The sequence below is a fragment of the Oncorhynchus clarkii genome, chromosome 2 (genome assembly GCF_045791955.1).
Source record: "Oncorhynchus clarkii lewisi isolate Uvic-CL-2024 chromosome 2, UVic_Ocla_1.0, whole genome shotgun sequence".
Taxonomy (NCBI): Eukaryota; Metazoa; Chordata; class Actinopteri; order Salmoniformes; family Salmonidae; genus Oncorhynchus; species Oncorhynchus clarkii.
The window spans coordinates 30,614,436-30,634,183 of record NC_092148.1 but is presented as its reverse complement, the minus strand read 5'-3'; the positions used below and the strand labels follow the sequence as shown (position 1 = coordinate 30,634,183).

The 19,748-nt window shown below is 40.4% G+C and overlaps 1 protein-coding gene across 1 annotated transcript in view; it reads right to left on the bottom strand.

Moving 5' to 3' along the window:
- The window catches only part of LOC139366442 (mitogen-activated protein kinase kinase kinase 5-like), a 40,672-nt gene that overhangs the window by 18,183 nt on the left and 2,741 nt on the right, over window positions 1-19,748 (bottom strand). The window contains exons 5-15 of the mRNA XM_071103930.1: window positions 16,520-16,626; window positions 15,973-16,143; window positions 15,455-15,567; window positions 14,868-15,027; window positions 12,379-12,529; window positions 10,632-10,736; window positions 10,194-10,246; window positions 9,369-9,464; window positions 8,658-8,742; window positions 7,856-7,989; window positions 7,015-7,142 (exon numbers count right to left, since the gene is read on the bottom strand). Of these exons, the coding sequence (XP_070960031.1) occupies window positions 7,015-7,142; window positions 7,856-7,989; window positions 8,658-8,742; window positions 9,369-9,464; window positions 10,194-10,246; window positions 10,632-10,736; window positions 12,379-12,529; window positions 14,868-15,027; window positions 15,455-15,567; window positions 15,973-16,143; window positions 16,520-16,626 (1,303 nt within the window). The remainder of the gene's footprint in view (window positions 1-7,014; window positions 7,143-7,855; window positions 7,990-8,657; window positions 8,743-9,368; window positions 9,465-10,193; window positions 10,247-10,631; window positions 10,737-12,378; window positions 12,530-14,867; window positions 15,028-15,454; window positions 15,568-15,972; window positions 16,144-16,519; window positions 16,627-19,748) is intronic.

Genomic DNA, 19,748 nt, shown 5'->3' with positions numbered 1-19,748 from the left:
AAGCACTCTCAGACCATGAGAAACAAGATTATCTGGTATGATGAAACCAAGATTGAACTCTTTGGCCTGAATACCAAGTATGACGTCTAGAAGAAACCTGTCACCCTCCCTACTGTAACAATTGCTTAACACTATGGGCTACTGTATGTTTAAGCTTAAACTCTATTGGACCAGTTAGGTTCCCTACTGGAACAGTAGGGAGAAATGAAAACTGCACAACTGAATAATTTAGGATAAGAATGCCTGCTTGTATTTTGTAAATAAAAATATTTACAAAAAATGAATCACCTCATATGTTAAATTTGTACAATGAGCTCAATATGAATGAAATACATAAATGGTACTATAGACTTAGATATCAGCCATATATCCGGCCTATAGTTTACTAGGGTGAGAATCTCTCAGATTTCAATGTTCAAAATTCAATAGCAATACAATAAACATGAATCCACAGAAAACACAAACCAATTCACAAATACTGACATAACCCACTATGAGATGGAATCAAATGTGAGTAACTGTGCCCACCAAGAAACACTAAGGTTTTTAAGTGTAGGATCTTATAACTGTCCCACAGCAATGTATGATGCAATGACGTCTTGCAAGAAAAATCCTATCACACCATAGTATGGCAGTGCAAATTCAGTGTTCTCCAAGGAAAATCTTCGCATGCAAATCTTCTTATTTATGTCCTGGATTCGGGCGGCTCACCATCCTTGGTGGAACTGAATCCATAATCATAAAACCTGACCCGTCTTACAAAGAGGATCACACAATATATGTGTGTGGAGATCTATATATATATATATATATATATATATATACACACACACATACATACATACAGTGCCTTGCGAAAGTATTCGGCCCCCTTGAACTTTGCGACCTTTTGCCACATTTCAGGCTTCAAACATAAAGATATAAAACTGCATTTTTTTGTGAAGAATCAACAACAAGTGGGACACAATCATGAAGTGGAACGACATTTATTGGATATTTCAAACTTTATTAACAAATAAAAAACTGAAAAATTGGGCGTGCAAAATTATTCAGCCCCTTTACTTTCAGTGCAGCAAACTCTCTCCAGAAGTTCAGTGAGGATCTCTGAATGATCCAATGTTGACCTAAATGACTAATGACGATAAATACAATCCACCTGTGTGTAATCAAGTCTCAGTATAAATGCACCTGCACTGTGATAGTCTCAGAGGTCCGTTAAAAGCGCAGAGAGCATCATGAAGAACAAGGAACACACCAGGCAGGTCCGAGATACTGTTGTGAAGAAGTTTAAAGCCGGATTTGGATACAAAAAGATTTCCCAAGCTTTAAACATCCCAAGGAGCACTGTGCAAGCGATAATATTGAAATGGAAGGAGTATCAGACCACTGCAAATCCACCAAGACCTGGCCGTCCCTCTAAACTTTCAGCTCATACAAGGAGAAGACTGATCAGAGATGCAGCCAAGAGGCCCATGATCACTCTGGATGAACTGCAGAGATCTACAGCTGAGGTGGGAGACTCTGTCCATAGGACAACAATCAGTCAGTATATTGCACAAATCTGGCCTTTATGGAAGAGTGGCAAGAAGAAAGCCATTTCTTAAAGATATCCATAAAAAGTGTTGGTTAAAGTTTGCCACAAGCCACCTGGGAGACACACCAAACATGTAGAAGAAGGTGCTCTGGTCAGATGAAACCAAAATTGAACTTTTTGGCAACAATGCAAAACGTTATGTTTGGCGTAAAAGCAACACACCATCCCCACTGTCAAACATGGTGGTGGCAGCATCATGGTTTGGGCCTGCTTTTCTTCAGCAGGGACAGGGAAGATGGTTAAAATTGATGGGAAGATGGGTGGAGCCAAATACAGGACCATTCTGGAAGAAAACCTGATGGAGTCTGCAAAAGACCTGAGACTGGGACGGAGATTTGTCTTCCAACAAGACAATGATCCAAAACATAAAGCAAAATCTACAATGGAATGGTTCAAAAATAAACATATCCAGGTGTTAGAATGGCCAAGTCAAAGTCCAGACCTGAATCCAATCGAGAATCTGTGGCAAGAACTGAAAACTGCTGTTCACAAATGCTCTCCATCCAACCTCACTGAGCTCGAGCTGTTTTGCAAGGAGGAATGGGAAAAAAATTCAGTCTCTCGATGTGTAAAACTGATAGAGACATACCCCAAGCGACTTACAGCTGTAATCACAGCAAAAGGTGGCGCTACAAAGTATTAACTTAAGGGGGCTGAATAATTTTGCACGCCCAATTTTCCGTTTTTGATTTGTTAAAAAAGTTTGAAATATCCAATAAATGTCGTTCCACTTCATGATTGTGTCCCACTTGTTGTTGATTCTTCACAAAAAAATACAGTTTTATATCTTTATGTTTGAAGCCTGAAATGTGGCAAAAGGTCGCAAAGTTCAAGGGGGCCGAATACATTCGCAAGGCACTGTGTGTGTGTGTGTGTGTGTGTGTGTGTATATATATATATATATACACACACACACACACACACACACACACACACACACACACACAATCATATTATACTATATTGCACTAATATATATATATAGTGCAATATAGTATAGTAGCTATATATATTATATATATACACACACACACACACACCCCATAAGTACCTTTCATATAACCATTAATATAGTGCTTAGCTTTAATCTCTTACAGGACTAAGAAATCAAACTTAGTCAAAATACTTTACACTTTTAACTACAGCACCAGGCTCACGCGGACTGAACAATAAAATAGCCTGGGTAAATGAAAAGTACTAGTGCTTACACCTACACGTCATTTATTATAAAGTAATCTAAAACATAAGTGTACCAAAATGGATTGTGATACTAGTTAATCACATTTCATAAAAGTATGAAAACGAAAATAGTTCGCCATGCATGATTAGCATGCTCACTAACGTTTGCTATTTCAATTGATCGATAGCTGAGCTAGCCTAAATGTTAATGGCTTGTGCGTATGCTTGGTTCAGTATGAACGCGCACAAAATGCTAGCAATAGTTTAGCTAGCCTAATCATTAGCAGCTCGTTTTCCTTATGAAAACTCACCAAATCCTGGCATCAACCATTCCCTCAATCGCGTCACAGCACATTCGTACAGATAAGTGAGTGTTAATATCCAGGTCTCTCTTTTTCAGTTTTATAAAACTTCTCAACGATTTGAAATGTTATTTTTCTTCCATGGAATGGCGGTAGCTCATCACGTTCCGTTCTAGCTCATTTTCAGCATGTTGGCGCCAACTGGTGTATAACTTGAGGTTAGGAGAGGGACTAAGAGAATATTGATTGGCTCAAAATAAACTGCACGTCATGCAGCTTCTGACAGCTGATTTGTAATATCGCTCAACTTAAAACATATCAATAGCAATATAGTATAATATGATTGGTTACTGGAATCTCACTAGTACAGATAATTATTCGACATTAGTTGACCTGCGTTACACTATGGTGAAGCATGGTGGTGGCAGCATCATGCTGTGAGGATGTTTTTCAGCGTGCCTGGGAGACTAGTCAGGATCAAGGGACAGATGAATGGAGCAAAGTACAGAGCGATCTTTGATGAAAAGCTAATCCAGAGCTTTCAGAACCTCAGACTGGGGCGAAGGTTCCCCTTCCAACCTGACAACGACCCTAAACACGTAGCTAAGACAACGCAGGAGTCACTTCTGGACATGTTTCTGAAGGTCCTTGAGAGGTCCAGCCAGAGCCCGGACTTGAACCCGATGATCAAACATCTCTGGAGAGACCTAAAAAGAGCTGTGTCGCAACTCTCCGCATCCAACCTGACAGAGCTTGAGAGGATCTGCAGAGAAGAATGGGAGAAACTCCCCAATCAAGAAGACTCAAGGCTGTAATCGCTGCCAAAGGTGCTTCAACAAAGTACTGGGTAAAGGGTCTGAACACTTGAGTAAATGTGATTTTCCTCTTTTTATACATCTGCAAAAATGTCTAAAAAACTGTTTTTGCTTTGTCATTATGGGTATTGTATATAGATTGATGAGGGGAAAGACAATTTAATACATTTTAGAATAACAAAATGTGGAAAAGTCAAGGGGTCTGAATACTTTCCGAATGCACTGTATAATTCTAACATATGAATGCTATCCCCTCCTCTTTACTCTCACTTATGTGATAGCTCCATAGTCCAGTCAGTGATGCTTCCCAACATGGGTGTGATGGCAACGCCTTTTTCCCCCTCAAGAGGCTGAAAATATTTGGCATGGGCCCTCAGATCCTCAAAAATATGAGAGAATATTGACTGACTGCATCACCACTTGGTATGGCAACTGCTTGGCATCTGACCGCAAGGCGCTACAGAGGGTAGTGCGTACAGCCCAGTACATCACTGGGGCCTAGCTCCCTTCCATCTATACAAGGCGGTGTCAGATGAAGGCCCTAAAAATTGTCTAAGACCCCAGCCACCCTAGTCATAGACCGTTCTCTCTGCTACTGCACAAGCGGTAACGGAGCACCAAGTCGTAAGACCCCCAAGCCGCAAGACTGCTAAACAGTTACTCAAATGGCTACCCAGACTATTTACATTGACCTACATTTTTTTGTACTGACATTCTTGCACTGGCTTTATGAACACTCACTGGACTCTACCCACACACTCAAGCATACTACACTGACACTCCAGACACACACAAGCATATTGAAGCCACACACTCACACTGCTGCTATTCTGTTTATTATCTATCCTGATTGTCTAGTCACTTTTACCCCTACCTACATGCACATATTACCGCAAACACCTCAACTACCTTGTACCCCTGCACATTGACTCAGTACTGGTACTCCTTGTACAGTTGAAGTTGGAAGTTTACATACACTTAGGTTGGAGTCATTAAAACTAGTTTTTCAACCACTCCACAAATGTATTGTTAACAAACAAGAGTTTTGGCAAGTCCATTAGGACATCTACTTTGTGCATGACAAGTAATTATTCCAACAATTGTTTAAAGAGAAATTATTTCACTTAATCACAATTCCAGTGGGTCATAAGTTTACATAAACTAAGTTGACTGTGCCTTTAAACAGCTTAGAAAATTCCAGAAAATGCTGTCATGGCTTTAGAAGCTCCTGATAGGCTAATTAACATAATTTGAGTCAATTGGAGGTGTACCTGTGGATGTATTTCAAGGCCTACCTTCAAACGTAGTGTCTCTTTGCTTGACACCATGGGAAAATCAAAAGAAATCAGCCAAGATCTCAGAAATTAATTGTACACCTCCACAAGTCTGGTTCATCCTTGGGAGCTATTTACAAACACCTGAAGGTACCACGTTCATCTGTACAAACAATAGCACACAAGTATAAACACCATGGGACCACGCAGCCGTCATACCTCTCAGGAAGGAGACGCGTTCTGTCTCTTAGAGATGAACGTACTTTGGTGCGAAAAGTGCAAATCAATACCAGAACAACAGCAAAGGACCTTGTGAAGATGCTGGAGGAAACAGGTACAAAAGTATCTATATCCACAGTAAAACAAGTCCTATATCGACATAACCTGAAAGGCCGCTCAGCAAGGAAGAAGCCACTGCTCCAAAACCACCATAAAAAAAAAGCCAGACTACGGGTTGCAACTGCACATGGAGAAATGTCCTCTGGTCTGATTAAACAAAAATAGAACTGTTTGGCCATAATGACCATCTTTATGTTTGGAAGAAAAAGGGGGAGGCTTGTAAGCCGAAGAACACCATCCCAACCGTGAAGCACGGGGGTGGCAGCATCATGTTGTGGGGGTGATTTGCTGCAGGAGGGACTGGTGTACTTCGCAAAATAGATGGCATCATGAGGTAGGAAAATGATGTGGATATATTGAAACAACATCTCAAGACATCAGTCAGGAAGTTAAAGCTCGGTCGCAAATGGGTCTTCCCAATGGACAATGACCCCAAGCATACTTCCAAAGTTATGGCAAAATGGCTTAAGGACAACAAAGTCAAGGTATTGGAGTGGCAATCACAAAGCCCTGACCTCAATCCCATAGAAAATTTGTGGGCAGAACTGAAAAAGCATGTGCGAGCAAGGAGGCCTACAAACCTGACTCGGTTACACCAGCTCTGTCAGGAGGAATGGGCCAACATTCACCCAACTTATTGTGGGAAGCTGTAGAAGGCTACCTGAAATGTTTGACCCAAGTTAAACAAGTTAAAGGCAACGCTACCAAATACTAATTGAGTGTATGTAAACTTCTGACCCACTGGGAATGTGATGTAAGAAATAAAAGCCGACATAAATCATTCTCTCTACTATTATTCTGACATTTCACATTCTTAAAATAAAGTGGTGATCCTAGCTGACCTAAGACAGGGAATTTTTACAAGGATTAAATGTCAGGAATTGTAAAAAAACTGAGTTTAAATGTATTTGGCTAAGGAGTATGTAAACTTCTGACTTCAACTGTATATAGCCTCATTACTTATTTTATTGTGTTAACATTTCCTTTAATGTTATTTAATTGTATTATTTTTTAACTCTGCATTGGTGGGAAAAGGTTTGTAATTAAACATTTCACGGTAAAGTCTACACCTATTGTATTCGGCACATGTGACAGTTTCATAATTAGGGGGGCAGAGAAAGATGAGCAATAGTGAAATTATTGATGAGAGAATACAGTACCAGAGTGTGTGAGTGGTAGACATAGATTGAAGGAAGGAGAATGAGTAGTAGAGAGACACAAAAACTGAGAAGTGAAGACTGAAACCATTAGTTGTACGGCAGTTTAAAAGTTAAAGCAGGACAGTATAAGATTACCAAAGCTTTCGTCAGTGAGAGAATTAATGAATACTGTACATACTGAGTGAAGGAGTGATATAAAGATTTGTCTAAAGACTACTAATTTGTAGTAGACAGGCACAAAAATCTAAATTAGAACACTGAATGGTTCTATGTGACCTGGTTTATGGGACATTAGAAACAGAATGAGATTTTAATATAGAATTAAATAAATTATATTTCTATCCTCTGTACCTCCAGGAACCTCCTCCATAAAGATCTTGATGAAGCCGTCCTGACTCATAGAGCCCAGGTACTGAACGATGTTCCTGTGCTTCAGCCTCTTGTGCAGAGCTATCTCCTCATGCAGAGGCTGGGAGTAACTGAGATTCACACGCAGATGGGGAGAGAACCAACAGTTAACATTGGCACTAGATTTAGCATAGCATTAGCAAATGGAACAGTGTTCATCTGCCGTTATAACAACATTGCTACAAAACATAAACAATGTTAGTGCTAGCTGTGCCGTCATTGAAAAACAACAAAATTCACACTCTAATCTGGCAGTTGTGCTGACATGGTGTAGCTGTGACCCATACATACTGTATGAATATGATGAGAGATTTACAATCACCTGTCATGTGCTGCTTTGGCCTATGTGGCCATTAGTTCTGCAGAGGAACTTAGTATTAACATTTCTTGAACTATGGGGCTAAGCTCTTAGTCGAGGTCGAAGGCTCGTAAACAAGGAATGGGGAAATCTAAATTGACATCCATCTCTTCAGGGAGTAGATTCCGGTGTAGCTATGGGGATACTGGACAAACATGACACATTTGGAATGTTGAGGAAAACATATGCACATTCCTTATTCTCATCATTAATCGTGAATGGTTTCGCTCACAATTATATCATATATTATACATATTAGGCTCAAATAATAAATTGGGATTTATGGTATAATGTGCAAAGAAAAGTAGCCTGGTCCCAGATCTGTTTTGTCGTGTCAACAAGTATGGTCATTGTTTGACAATACAGAAAAAACAGATCTGGGACCATGCAAAAAAAAAGTAAAAAGGGGAAATGTGTTTTCCATACGTTCTGTCTTTCTCTGGGATCTCCTTGATGGCGATGCGGACTTGGTTGCTCAGGTCCCTCCCAGCATACACCACGCCATAGGTTCCTTTACCCAGAACCACCTTGTCTCCGTTTTCGCTGGTCTCATAGATAAACTGCAGGAGGTAAGGGAGAAGGTTTAATTCAACAGGAAGATGGATGTGAAACTAAATGTGTGTGTGTTTCATTAAAAAAATAGTTTTAGAGTGTGTAGGTTAGAAATATTGTAAAGAATTTCACAGGCAACCACAACAGAAAAGGTTGAGTGAGAGCGCGAAGCAATGGAAAAATATGTTAATTTAGAAACCTTCTGCTGCTCTGAACTGCAGTGAACTGAAATACTATTTGCAATTATTTCAAATAGTATTTGAACCCATGTTTGCTGGAGTGACATGCTGGACTGAATCCAATGTTCTGTGAATACCAGGAACTTAACACACAAAAATGAGGGGTCGGGAATACGTTAACCATTGGGGAGCGGTTAAGGGAAACTTTTCACCTTTTGACCCCATCATGACAGGGCTTGTTTGTGTACTGGTAGGGTAGAAGGGGGGTCAGAAACAGAAAAGCAGCCTCGAGAGGGAGGATTCTAGGCTTCTATGGCCCTATCTCAATTTGTCTCTCCGCAATTCCTTGAATCCTTTCTCCTCACCTCCTTTTCAACCGTATTGGAGGAGAAGGTCCAATGTCTCTCCCCTCGAACCCTGGTTTCCAATGCACTTTCAGAAGGAAGCAAGAAAAGAGGAAATCGAGGAAAGATGAATTGAGAAAGAGCCTAGCTGACCTCCAGTAATCCTCCAGTGAGCTCGCTGGGGTACTCCACTGGGGCTTCTGCCTGGCTTAGGAGAGAGTTGACCAGCTCACAGAACCTGATGGAGAAACAACACACACAAGAAACTAAATCATATTGAAAGACAGTCATATATTCATGGACCTCACAGGCAAGTCATAGATAAGACCTGCTGAAACACACACAAACAAATTCAGTACACAGCACTGTTATCAATCTTATATGTCATGTCATGACATATTAAAGGGGACCTTTCAATTGCTAGTTATTTGCCTTTCACTGATTCCGCAAATACTACTATGAAAACCACTTCCTATTTCCTTCCTTCTCAGAAGGTCTTGGATAACACTGAGTATTTACTGTTTCCCAATACACAGCACCTAGATAATAATGTACTGTATAAGCACACAATGTAAAATACATACACCTATCAATCCACACAGAAAGGGGAGAGAGAAGCAGGCTGTATTTCCATATGCCAGTGTAAAATAAACATTAACAGTTGTCATGTCAACACAATCAAATAATGTGATAATGGTCGAATGAACAGGCCCAATCTGTATGTACGTTTTATGTGGGGAATGAATCATTGGTTGATATGGTTGGTTGTTACGCCAGTTCCTGCTAGACAGCTGGGCTAAAGGCTGTCTTTTGGTGTGTGTTTGTGCGTGCGTGTGTCTGTGTTTGTATGTGTGTGGGACCCACCCTTTACAGTGCAGCTCGCTGGGAAAGCAGAGTTGGAAGTCATCCGAGTTCTCCAGGACATACAGGAAGCAGCTACGCTCGTCAAACTTGGAAACACTGAGCAGGTCAAAAAGGTTAAAGAGGAGGATTAGGAGCTACACAACACTTCAAAGCGAAGAGCGGCATCACAACAAGTACTCTCAAAATAGCAATGCAGGCAAACAAAGTTAAAAGGAATACGAATCAAGACAAGAAAAGCCAATAATAACACATTCAATAGGTGGCTCTGCAATTCAGAGAAAATGTTTTTCTTTGTATCTCGTATAGATTGAAATACTGATATGTTTCAAGCCACCGGTTGATAGTGTTGCAAATGCAAACTGAAATAAAATAAATATATCTACTGCCCCTGGAGGCAGTTCGGTAAGCAAAAAAAGGGGAAAATACACAGTGACCTCCACAGCCAAATAGACACGGACTCACACACACATATCCAGTCACAGTCTTCGAGAACAGCACAGACAAAAACACCCTGATGGCCAGTGGCCAAGTCCGCCAGACAGTTAAAAAGTGTTTAGACTCAGTAGACCGCAACCTGGGTTCAAATACTATTTGAAATCCTTTGAAATACTAAAGCTGGGCTTGACTGAGCACAATGGAACCAATAGAGTAGTCGCAAACCTGCAAACTCCACCCATCAGGCTAAAGCAAACGCTGAAATATTTCAAATAGTATTTAAATCTAGGTCTGGTAGACTAGCCCTGATGATGTGTATGGGCTGCAGGCGTGAACACCACACACCCACACAGCAAATGTTAGCACACTCTGTACTGTCTGTTACCGTACCTCACTCCCCGGATTTGCGAGGCAGGGAAAGTCCACTGGGCTTTCTGGCCTTTCTATGGAAGGGAAGACATGGCAGACTGTCAAAATGCTCACTCAACAACCTAAACACACACACACAAAGTATGCACGTGCCTGCACACACTGGCGGCCTCGCACGCACACTTCCTCATTAGGCATGTCTTCTTTCCCCATCACTGACGTGGTGCCGTTAAGAAAACACTCCACGCCTATTCTAGTTAAAACACACCATTCTGTCTCACACCATTCCTGAACTACCATTTTCAATGTCTTGACACGTTGAAAAATGTAGACCTGTACAGTATAGCTCAGTAGTTAAATATCTACGAGGCGGTAGGGGTCCGTTTACCTGGTCCCAGATCTGCTTGTACTGTATTAGCCAACTCTTATGGTCATTGTCATGCCAAACATGGTCTGTACCTTCAGGGGTGTGATGTGGTTGAGCTGAACTGTGCAGCTGTCGTCCTCCTCACTCACACAGACTATGGTGGGTTGGAGCACTTTGGTCGGCTCCAGGATCAGAACCTGAGGAACGGTTAATGGTGCTAACAATTTTTATAAATACTTTTGCTGCAGAAAGGCACCTAAAATTGGGAATGTGACAAACTATCCCGGCAGGGTGACGCCAAGTGCCAACTTCATTAACAAATTATCTAACCATGACGGTGCAGTTAAAATACATGTTAAAGCAAATATGTTTTTACTGCTCTGCATTTGAATTAGAGGTCGACCGATTCTGATTTTTCAATGCCGATACCGATTATTGGAGGACCAAAAAAGCCGATAACGATTAAATCGGCCAATTTTTTAAATTTGTAATAATGACAATTACAAAAATACTGAATGAACACTTATTTTAACATAATATAATACATCAATAAAATCAATTTAGCCTCAAGTAGATAATGAAACAATTTGGTTTAAATAATGGAAAAACAAAGTGTTGGAGAAGAAAGTAAAAGTGCAATATGTGCCATGTAAAAAAGCTAAGGTTTAAGTTCCTTGCTCAGAACATGAGAACATATGAAAGCTGGTGGTTCCTTTTAACATGAGTCTTCAATATTCCCAGGTAAGAAGTTTTAGGTTGTAGTTATTATAGGAATTATAGGACTAATTCCCTCTATACCATTTGATTTTCATTAACCTTTGACTATTGGATGTTCTTATAGGCACTTTAGTATTGCCAGTGTAACAGTATAGCTTCCGTCCCTCTCCTCGCTCCTCCCTGGGCTCGAACCAGGAACACAACGACAACAGCCACCCTCGAAGCAGCGTTAGCCATGCAGAGCAAGGGGAACAACTACTAGAAGGCTCAGAGCGAGTGAAGATTGAAACGCTATTACTGCGCGCTAACTAGCTAGCCATTTCACTTCGGTTACAGGGAGTTGATAGGCTTGAAGTCATAAACAGCGCAATGCTTGACGCACAACGAAGAGCTGCAGGCAAAACGCACAAAAGTGCTGTTTGAATGAATGTTTACGCGCCTGCTTCTGCCTACCACTGCTCAGTCAGATACTTGGATATTACTAGATATTATCTAGCGTGTATCAACCATGTGTAGTTAACTAGTGATTATGATTGATTGTTTTTTATAAGATAAATTTAATCCTAGCTAGCAACTTACCTTGGCTTACTGCATTCGCGTAACAGGAAGGCTCCTTGTGGAGTGCAACGAGAGAGAGGCAGGTCGTTATTGCGCTGGACTAGTTAACTGCTCGGATCCCCCGAGCTGACAAGGAGAAAATCTGTCGTTCTGCCCCTGAACAAGGCAGTTAACCCACCATTCCTAGGCTGTCATTGAAAATAAGAATGTGTTCTTAACTGACTTGCCTATTTAAATAAAGGAACACAAAAAAAATAATAATAATATATATATATTTTTTTAAATTGACAAATCGGCACCCAAAAATACAGATTTCCGATTGTTATGAAAACTTGAAATCGGCCCTAATTAATCGGCCATTCCGATTAATCGGTCAACCTCTAATTTGAATGCCCAGAACTGTTATATACTAGACAGAGAGAATCTATTGAGATCTCACAAAGCAATGTGGGTTTGAGGAACTGGGAGTGTTGGGAGTGGTGGAGTCTGACAGAGTGTCTTTGCAGCGGTCAAGACACTAACTAAATAAAGCTGAATGGACTGGGAGCTGTGGTGAGGTCTTACTGGGCAGCGGTCAGTGGAAACAGTAGGCTTGCAGGCTTGCAGCATCAGCTCCATCCAGAAGTCCACAGTCTCCTGTTTAGACATTTTCACCTCTGGGGGCTTGGTGAACTGACGATACAAGATGAACGTCTCCATGATCGAGCCCACATACCTCAAAAGAAAGATGCGAATAAGTATTTGAAAATCAAAATAAAGTTGACCTTAAAGAGGCCATATCAATATTTTTCTTAGTGTCCATTTAGGGGACCCCTTTCCCCTATCTTTAACATTAAAGGTCCTGCAAAAAAACATGTTTTCCATCAAATGGATGATATTTGGATGAAACCAGATCAGAGTTGGATGACCTAAGTATGAAAAATGACTGTTGCTGGTACATTGATCAAGTCTGATCATAAAGTTACTGGTCCCCTCCCCTGTTGTCAAACACTTGAATTCAGATGGTGGAATTATTTAGGGCTTTGTGCTACATCACATAAAGCCCTAATTTGAATATACCAATGGTAATGTCTTATTCTCTTACCTAATTTAAATAAGTACCGCCTGGTAACCATCAGCACAGAAGGTGTGTTTGCATAGCTAGCTAGTCTACTGCTGCCAAAATTTGACTGCAGGGTGACATCAGATTACAGGTTTCTCCTATTCATCTATGGCCAAAAAAATGATAAGTTTCCCCTTTCATCGGTGTCTGGTGTTTGCTAGTTACTGGCTAGCTAGTTCTTTAGTCATCATGGAACAAAGGGGGGGGGGGGGGGGGTCGTTCAAAATTCAGAAGCAGTTGTCATGTAATATATCTGTCAGTGCTGCTGCAAACTGCAACAGAAGAGGCATGGCAAATGGGAGATTTTGACATCATTGATAGTCATGGTTTATGAACATGGTCTGGCAGTCAACACACACACACACACATACATATATATATATATATATATATATATATATTTTTTTTTTTAACCTGGGTTTAGGAGAGGGAGAAAGAGAGGGGGAAGCCATGATCTACACTCATATGAGAGATACCCAGACCTCACCCTGTCCAGTTTCAACTGAAATTGTCCAAGATGAACTAGCTACAAGATGAACAAGCTAGCTATCTTCATGATCTCACTGCAACCACGGCTGTCATGACGTGGACCTTTCTGGGTGTAGATCATGGCTTCCCCCTCTCTTTCTCTCACTCTCCCTCTCCTAAACCCAGGTTTTATTGCCCCAGGTTGTAAATACCACAGAGACTCTCCCTGACCATGCAATTGAGAGAGAGTTTCACAGTAAGACAAAGGGATTCTCCGGCCCAATTCTACCATGTCCCAACATTAGTTAGTTAGTAAATAAATAATTAAGCCAATTGGTCTATGGATGATTCATGGTGTAGGCTGGGTTTGTGCATATAACCAAGAATTCTACGATGTTTGAAATGAGACTGACGTAAGGTAAAGAATAATTCAGTAATTGAAGACTAATTGATTAGATATTAAAATATTAACTTTGTAATATGAAGATTGTCCATGGTGCCCCAACTTCCTAGTTAATTAAATGTACATGATTAGTTTAATCAAGTAATAATAATTACAGAGAATTGATTTGATAAAATAACAGACTTCACCTTTAATGATAGCCAGAGACACGACACAGCTCATTACGTCCAAGTTGCTTGACATAAGTATTTCAAAGAAATGTCAGTCAAGGTGAGCCCCCCCCCCCCCCCACTCAGCCGATTAGCTCCCTGCCCACTCAGCCTGTCTTTTCAGCCTTACTGATAGTTAGACATGAGAGAAAAAGTAAATTTTTCTCAAATTCTGAGCTTTTAAAAAAAATAAATAAATAATTAAATCAGGGAAAAAATATAAAGGCTATTTTACATGATAATCCGAATGACTGTGCGGGCCCTTTAACAAGATATTTTGAAATGTGCCCTCTCATTCTGGTTTCTAATCATCTCAATCTCAAAAACAAGGTGCATATAACATCTGTGTTTTTTTGAGTACATCACTGGGGCCAAGCTTTCTGCCATCCGGGACCTATATAATTTATATTGACACCCCCTCCCTTTTGTACAATGCTGCTACTGGTTGTTTATTATCTATGCATAGTCACTTCACCCCCACCTACATGTACAAATTACCTCAACTAACCTGTACCCCCAACACTGACTCGGTACCGGTGCCCCCTGTATATAGCCTCGTTATTGTTATTCTTATTGTGTTACTTTTTCTTATTACTTTTTATTTTAGTCTACTTGGGAAATATTTTCTTAACTCTTCTTGAACTGCACTGTTGCTTAAGGGCTTGTAAGTAAGCATTTCACGATAAAGTCTACACTTGTTGTATTCGGCGCATGTGACAAAGTTAGATTTGATTTGAATCTGTTAGAATGATATGCTCATATATTTCACATCAAGAATGCCTGCCTGGTCCCAGATCTGTTTGTCCTGTCTCGAATGTTTGCAGTGACAATGACCATAGGATTTGACTAAACAAATTGTGACTCCTCTCACCACATGGGTGCATTGAGCCGGTAGAGTTTTTCTGAAGCCTCGATGACCTTCCTGTGTTCGTTAGCCAGGATGCTGGCTCCCAGGTAGAAGCCTACATCCCAGTAGTCCTGCATCTTCTCCAAGCTGCCCTTCCTCCCCAGGAGGCTGCTCAGGGTCACGCCTGGATACACACACACACACAACACAAACACAGATGGGCGCAGACAGACACACATGCTAGATAGTGAGAATATTAGTATTATATTTATAATTTTCAGGCTAACAGTATGGCATCGAAATGTAACAAAAGAAAAAGAGACGCATGACATGGCACAGAAGCCCAGCATAACAGTGAAATGCATTGATAAATAATGTACGGGTGTAATTATTTAGTGTCTTTATGCAGGCTGTTAGCAATGATGATACGGATTGGCAGGGATTACGACTGCCCCAACAATTAGCCCACACTCGGTTGATCACAGACATGGATAAAAAAATAAGGCAATTGTAGTTTATTTAAGCAATTAAACAAAACAAAACATGAACACACAAGTTCCCTTTGACAGGCTACTGATTCAGGGCAGTGGAGTGTCGTGAGAACAATGTACCTATTTTCCGCAGCTCGATGGAGGTGTCAAATTCGTGGCCGGCAGCCATCAAGAGGACAACGTTGTTGATGCCGGAATGAAGGGTTGGCTCTGTCTCGAAGGCTTTGCCGTACCTGGGGGAGAATCCATGAAGGGAGATTAAAACTGATTCATTAACTAATACATATTGTTGCCTAGTCAATGAGCTGACCTAAGCAATGATTTGTTTAATAACAGAGTAACATATAGTATCAGGTGTGTCATGACTGTTTATGCCATCTGCTATGTTATAATTCTAACAGTGTTATGCAGCCTTTATGACAGAGGACTCAAGTAAAGTGTAACTGAAAGGACGGAGGGAACTCAAAGGGATAACATGACATAGACTGATGTAGAGCGCTAGTAAGGAGGACTTGACTGGAGTGAGTGAAGGGATGCTGTGTCTATGGTGTGCATATTAGGACGACTTTACAAGTCCAAACTGCCTCCTTGTGACTCGAAGGCTGTACTAATATGGACACTGTAATGGTGTGTCTCACCAGTAGCAGGCCTGGTCTCGACTGCGATGGTCTTTAAAGCCAGAGCTCATGAACATGTCTTTGTAGATACGGCCGCAGAGGCAGTGCACGTCCGACACCACCCGGTCACCTGACTCCACAATGGGCAGAATCACCTCCAGGGCCTTGGCACGGTCACCTGGACGATTCCTCCTGAAGGTCAAAATTAGGAAACATTATGACAGATGGAATCCTCAGAATCAACCGCATGTGTTGTGCTGCAAATTTAAAGTGTCGGGTAAATTTCTTGAAGAAAATCTGTGTGCTTGCTTCAAGCTGTCTAAAATAATAAAGATAGGGGGAAAAACAGTAATGTGCTTTCAGAAAGCGCACTAATTAAGAGTTAAAATGGGGGAAGGGGGAAAAACAGTAGTGTGCTTTCAGAAAGCCCACTAATTAAGTGTTAAAATGGGGGAAGGCTTTAACCCATTTAGTGTTATATACACATTATTTCCTTCTATTATATAATGTGAAAGACTATCGTCAAACAGAATATGTGAGCAATACACAAGTGGAGGAACAATGGTACCTGTTTAAAGCAAATATGTAGTGAAATTTGATATTCTGCTGGGCAGCCACCAAGCACATGGGCAAGTTGTTCAGAGTCTCTACCAGTTTGATAATGGCATCGTAGTCCTGAAGTCAGAAAGAGGACTGGATTACAGCAAACCCTTTATCAACATTATAATAACATATCTGATGTCAATTCATTATAAATTAGGCATGCAGACACCTTTAACATTTTTAAATAGACACAGAGTGAAGATCCTCATTCAAATGCATTTACTTTAACCCTTGCAGTACTTGTTAGGGTTGGGCGATGTCAACCTTTGTTCTAACTTGATTAAGTAGCCATAAAAAAAAATGGTGACATAAAATGAATATCCCCCCTATTTGCCAAGCCAAAAGTATATACAGTGCCAGTCAAAAGTATGGACACACCTACTCATTCAAGGGTTTTTCTTTATTATAACTTTTTTCTACATTGTAGAATAATAGTGAAGACATCAAAACTATTAAATGACACATATGGAATCATGTAGTAACCAAAATAGTGTTAAACAAATCAAAATATATTTTAGATTCTTCAAAGTAGCCACCCTTTGCCTTGATGGCAGCTTTGCACACTCTTGGCATTCTCTCAACCAGCTTCACCTGGAATGCTTGAAGGAGTTCCCACATATGCTGCTTTTCCTTCACTCTGGGGTCCAACTCAATTTAAACCGCCTCAATTGGGTTGAGCTCAGGTGATTGTGGAGGCCAGGTCATTTGATGCAGCACTCCATCACTCTCCTTCTTGGTCAAAATAGCCCTTACACAGTCTGGAGTTGTGTTGGGTCATTGTCCTGTTGAAAAGCAAATGATAGTCCCACTAAGCGCAAACCAGATGGGATAGCATATCGCTGCAGAATGCTGTGGTAGACATGCTGGTTAAGTGTGCCTTGAATTATAAATAAATCACTGACAGTGTCACCAGCAAAGCACGCCCACACCTCCATGCTTTACGATGGGAACCACACATGTGGAGATCATCTGTTCACCTACTCCATGTCTCACAAAGACGGTTAGAGCCAAAAATCTAAAATTTGGACTCCTCAGACTAAAGGACAGATTTCCACCGGTCTAATGTCCATTGCTCGTGTTTCTTGGCCCAAGCAAGTCTCTTCTTATTGGTGTCCTTTAGTAGTGGTTTCTTTGCAGCTTAAAGGCCTGATTCATACAGTCTCCTCTGAAAAGTTGATGTTGAGATGTGTCTGTTACTTGAACTCTGTGAAGCATTTATTTGGTCTGCAATTTCTGAGGCTGGTAACTCTAATGAACTTATCCTCTAACTCTGGGTCTTTCTTTCCTTTGGCAGTCCTCATGAGAGCCAGATTCATCATAGCGCTTGATGGTTTTTGAGACTGCACTTGAAGAAACTTTCAAAGTTCTTGACATTTTTCCAGATTGACTGACCTTCATGTCTTAAAGTAATGATGGACTGTCATTTCTCTTTGCTTATTTGAGCTGTTATCAAAGGCAGAGGGTGGCTACTTTGAAGAATCTCAAATATATTTTGATTTGTTGAACACTTATTTTGGTTACTACATGGTTCCATATGTGTTATTTCATAGTTTTGATGTCTTCACTATTATTCTAGAATGTAGAACATAGTAAAATTTGGAAAAGCCCAGGAATGACTAGGTGTGTCCAAACTTGCCACAGGTGCTGTATATTTTTATTTATTTAAAAGAAATACAATTATAAAATGGACACTAAAAAGACTGCTAAAAATATATTTTAGTAGCCTAGTCCTCTCTGTTGGAGCTGTGGCATAAAAGAAGTGTGAGTGTGTGTGTGCCGACACGCAAGACAGCCTCATGGGCTGTGCTTCTGTGATATATTATGGTTTGTAAATAATGAAGGGCCTGGCTGCAGAGCAAGCAACTCTGCTGTCCCCAGAACTGGATAATTATTCAATGATTTGCATTTTTGACAAATCTTCCTCTCTTATTAGGCCAAGGCTTTTATACGTTGTAGGTAGGTTCTGTACATTGCTAATAATAGGCTATTGAAATAGGCCTACTCTACACATCATTTCTTTCATAAGCTTGGCTCAGCTGTAAGTTTCCTTTTGACTTCATTGGTCCACCAAAATATTGTTTGCACAATTTCACTTCTTGTTGCCTGTAATAGTTGCCATTCAAAATAAATCTGTATCAGAAAATCCCCTATAGATTCTGACTTTCACAATTGTTTCCATTTGAAAGCTGCAACTTTAGGACATTAAACACTTTATTAGAATGGCCTACTTGGGAAATATCTTTTATAATGTTAACTTGTCTTAATGCTTTTGATAAGCTTTTTTAATTAATAGGATTTGGCTTTTGGCCATTTGGTTCGCAACGGCAAGTAGGAGGGATGAATAATTTATTTCAGACTAAGCTTGGCTCAACTGTAAGGTTTGTTCAAACTACTCATTCTATTTTTCTATCTTGCTATTGTTTGTTCTACCTCTCATTATTACCATAGGCCTATCATGTTACGTTATTCAAAATCAACTTGAAACTGTCTGAGAGCTCTGTTAAATAAATGTATTGTTTGATCAGGAAGTAGTACAGAGGGAGGAGGCGGGAGAAAGCCAGCATGCATAAAACAGGTGTCATATTCATATCAAATGGAGAGAAAATACAAAATTAGGCTTTTAAAATAATTAGACACCGGATTGTCCGCTATAAAAATAAAAATAAATGTATAGGCTTCGGCTATATGCCCAGATCACCCGACACTAAGAGAGAAAAAATATATGTTTCTGACAGGACATTTTGAGCTGCTTTGGTGAAAATCTTAGCTCTGTCTACATTGTTATTTTGCATTGTATAAATTGTTTATAACATATATATTGAAATAGGTTATGCAGGCTATAGTAAAAAAATTAGGCCACTCGGCATGGCTCTGCTGTGGGTTGCCCGGGCAGCTCTTTACTGCTTGGTGCCAATCAAGTTGAAATAGGCTATACCTTGTCTGTCACGTCACGATGTCATCACCATCAACGATGGCTGTCAATCAGCTTCGATATCCAATACTATCATAATATCAGCCAACCCCTACTAGACAGTGTTCTTGCCTACAACTGAGACCCCGATAAGATGAGTTAATTGTTTTTTACTTAGAATGACCATGGAGGGCTGCCATCTAATCATTGTTAGCATTCAATCCCCTTTATATTGGTATTTGTGTTCGCAGACAAAGAGCATTAATGTTTCAATGAAGGCAAC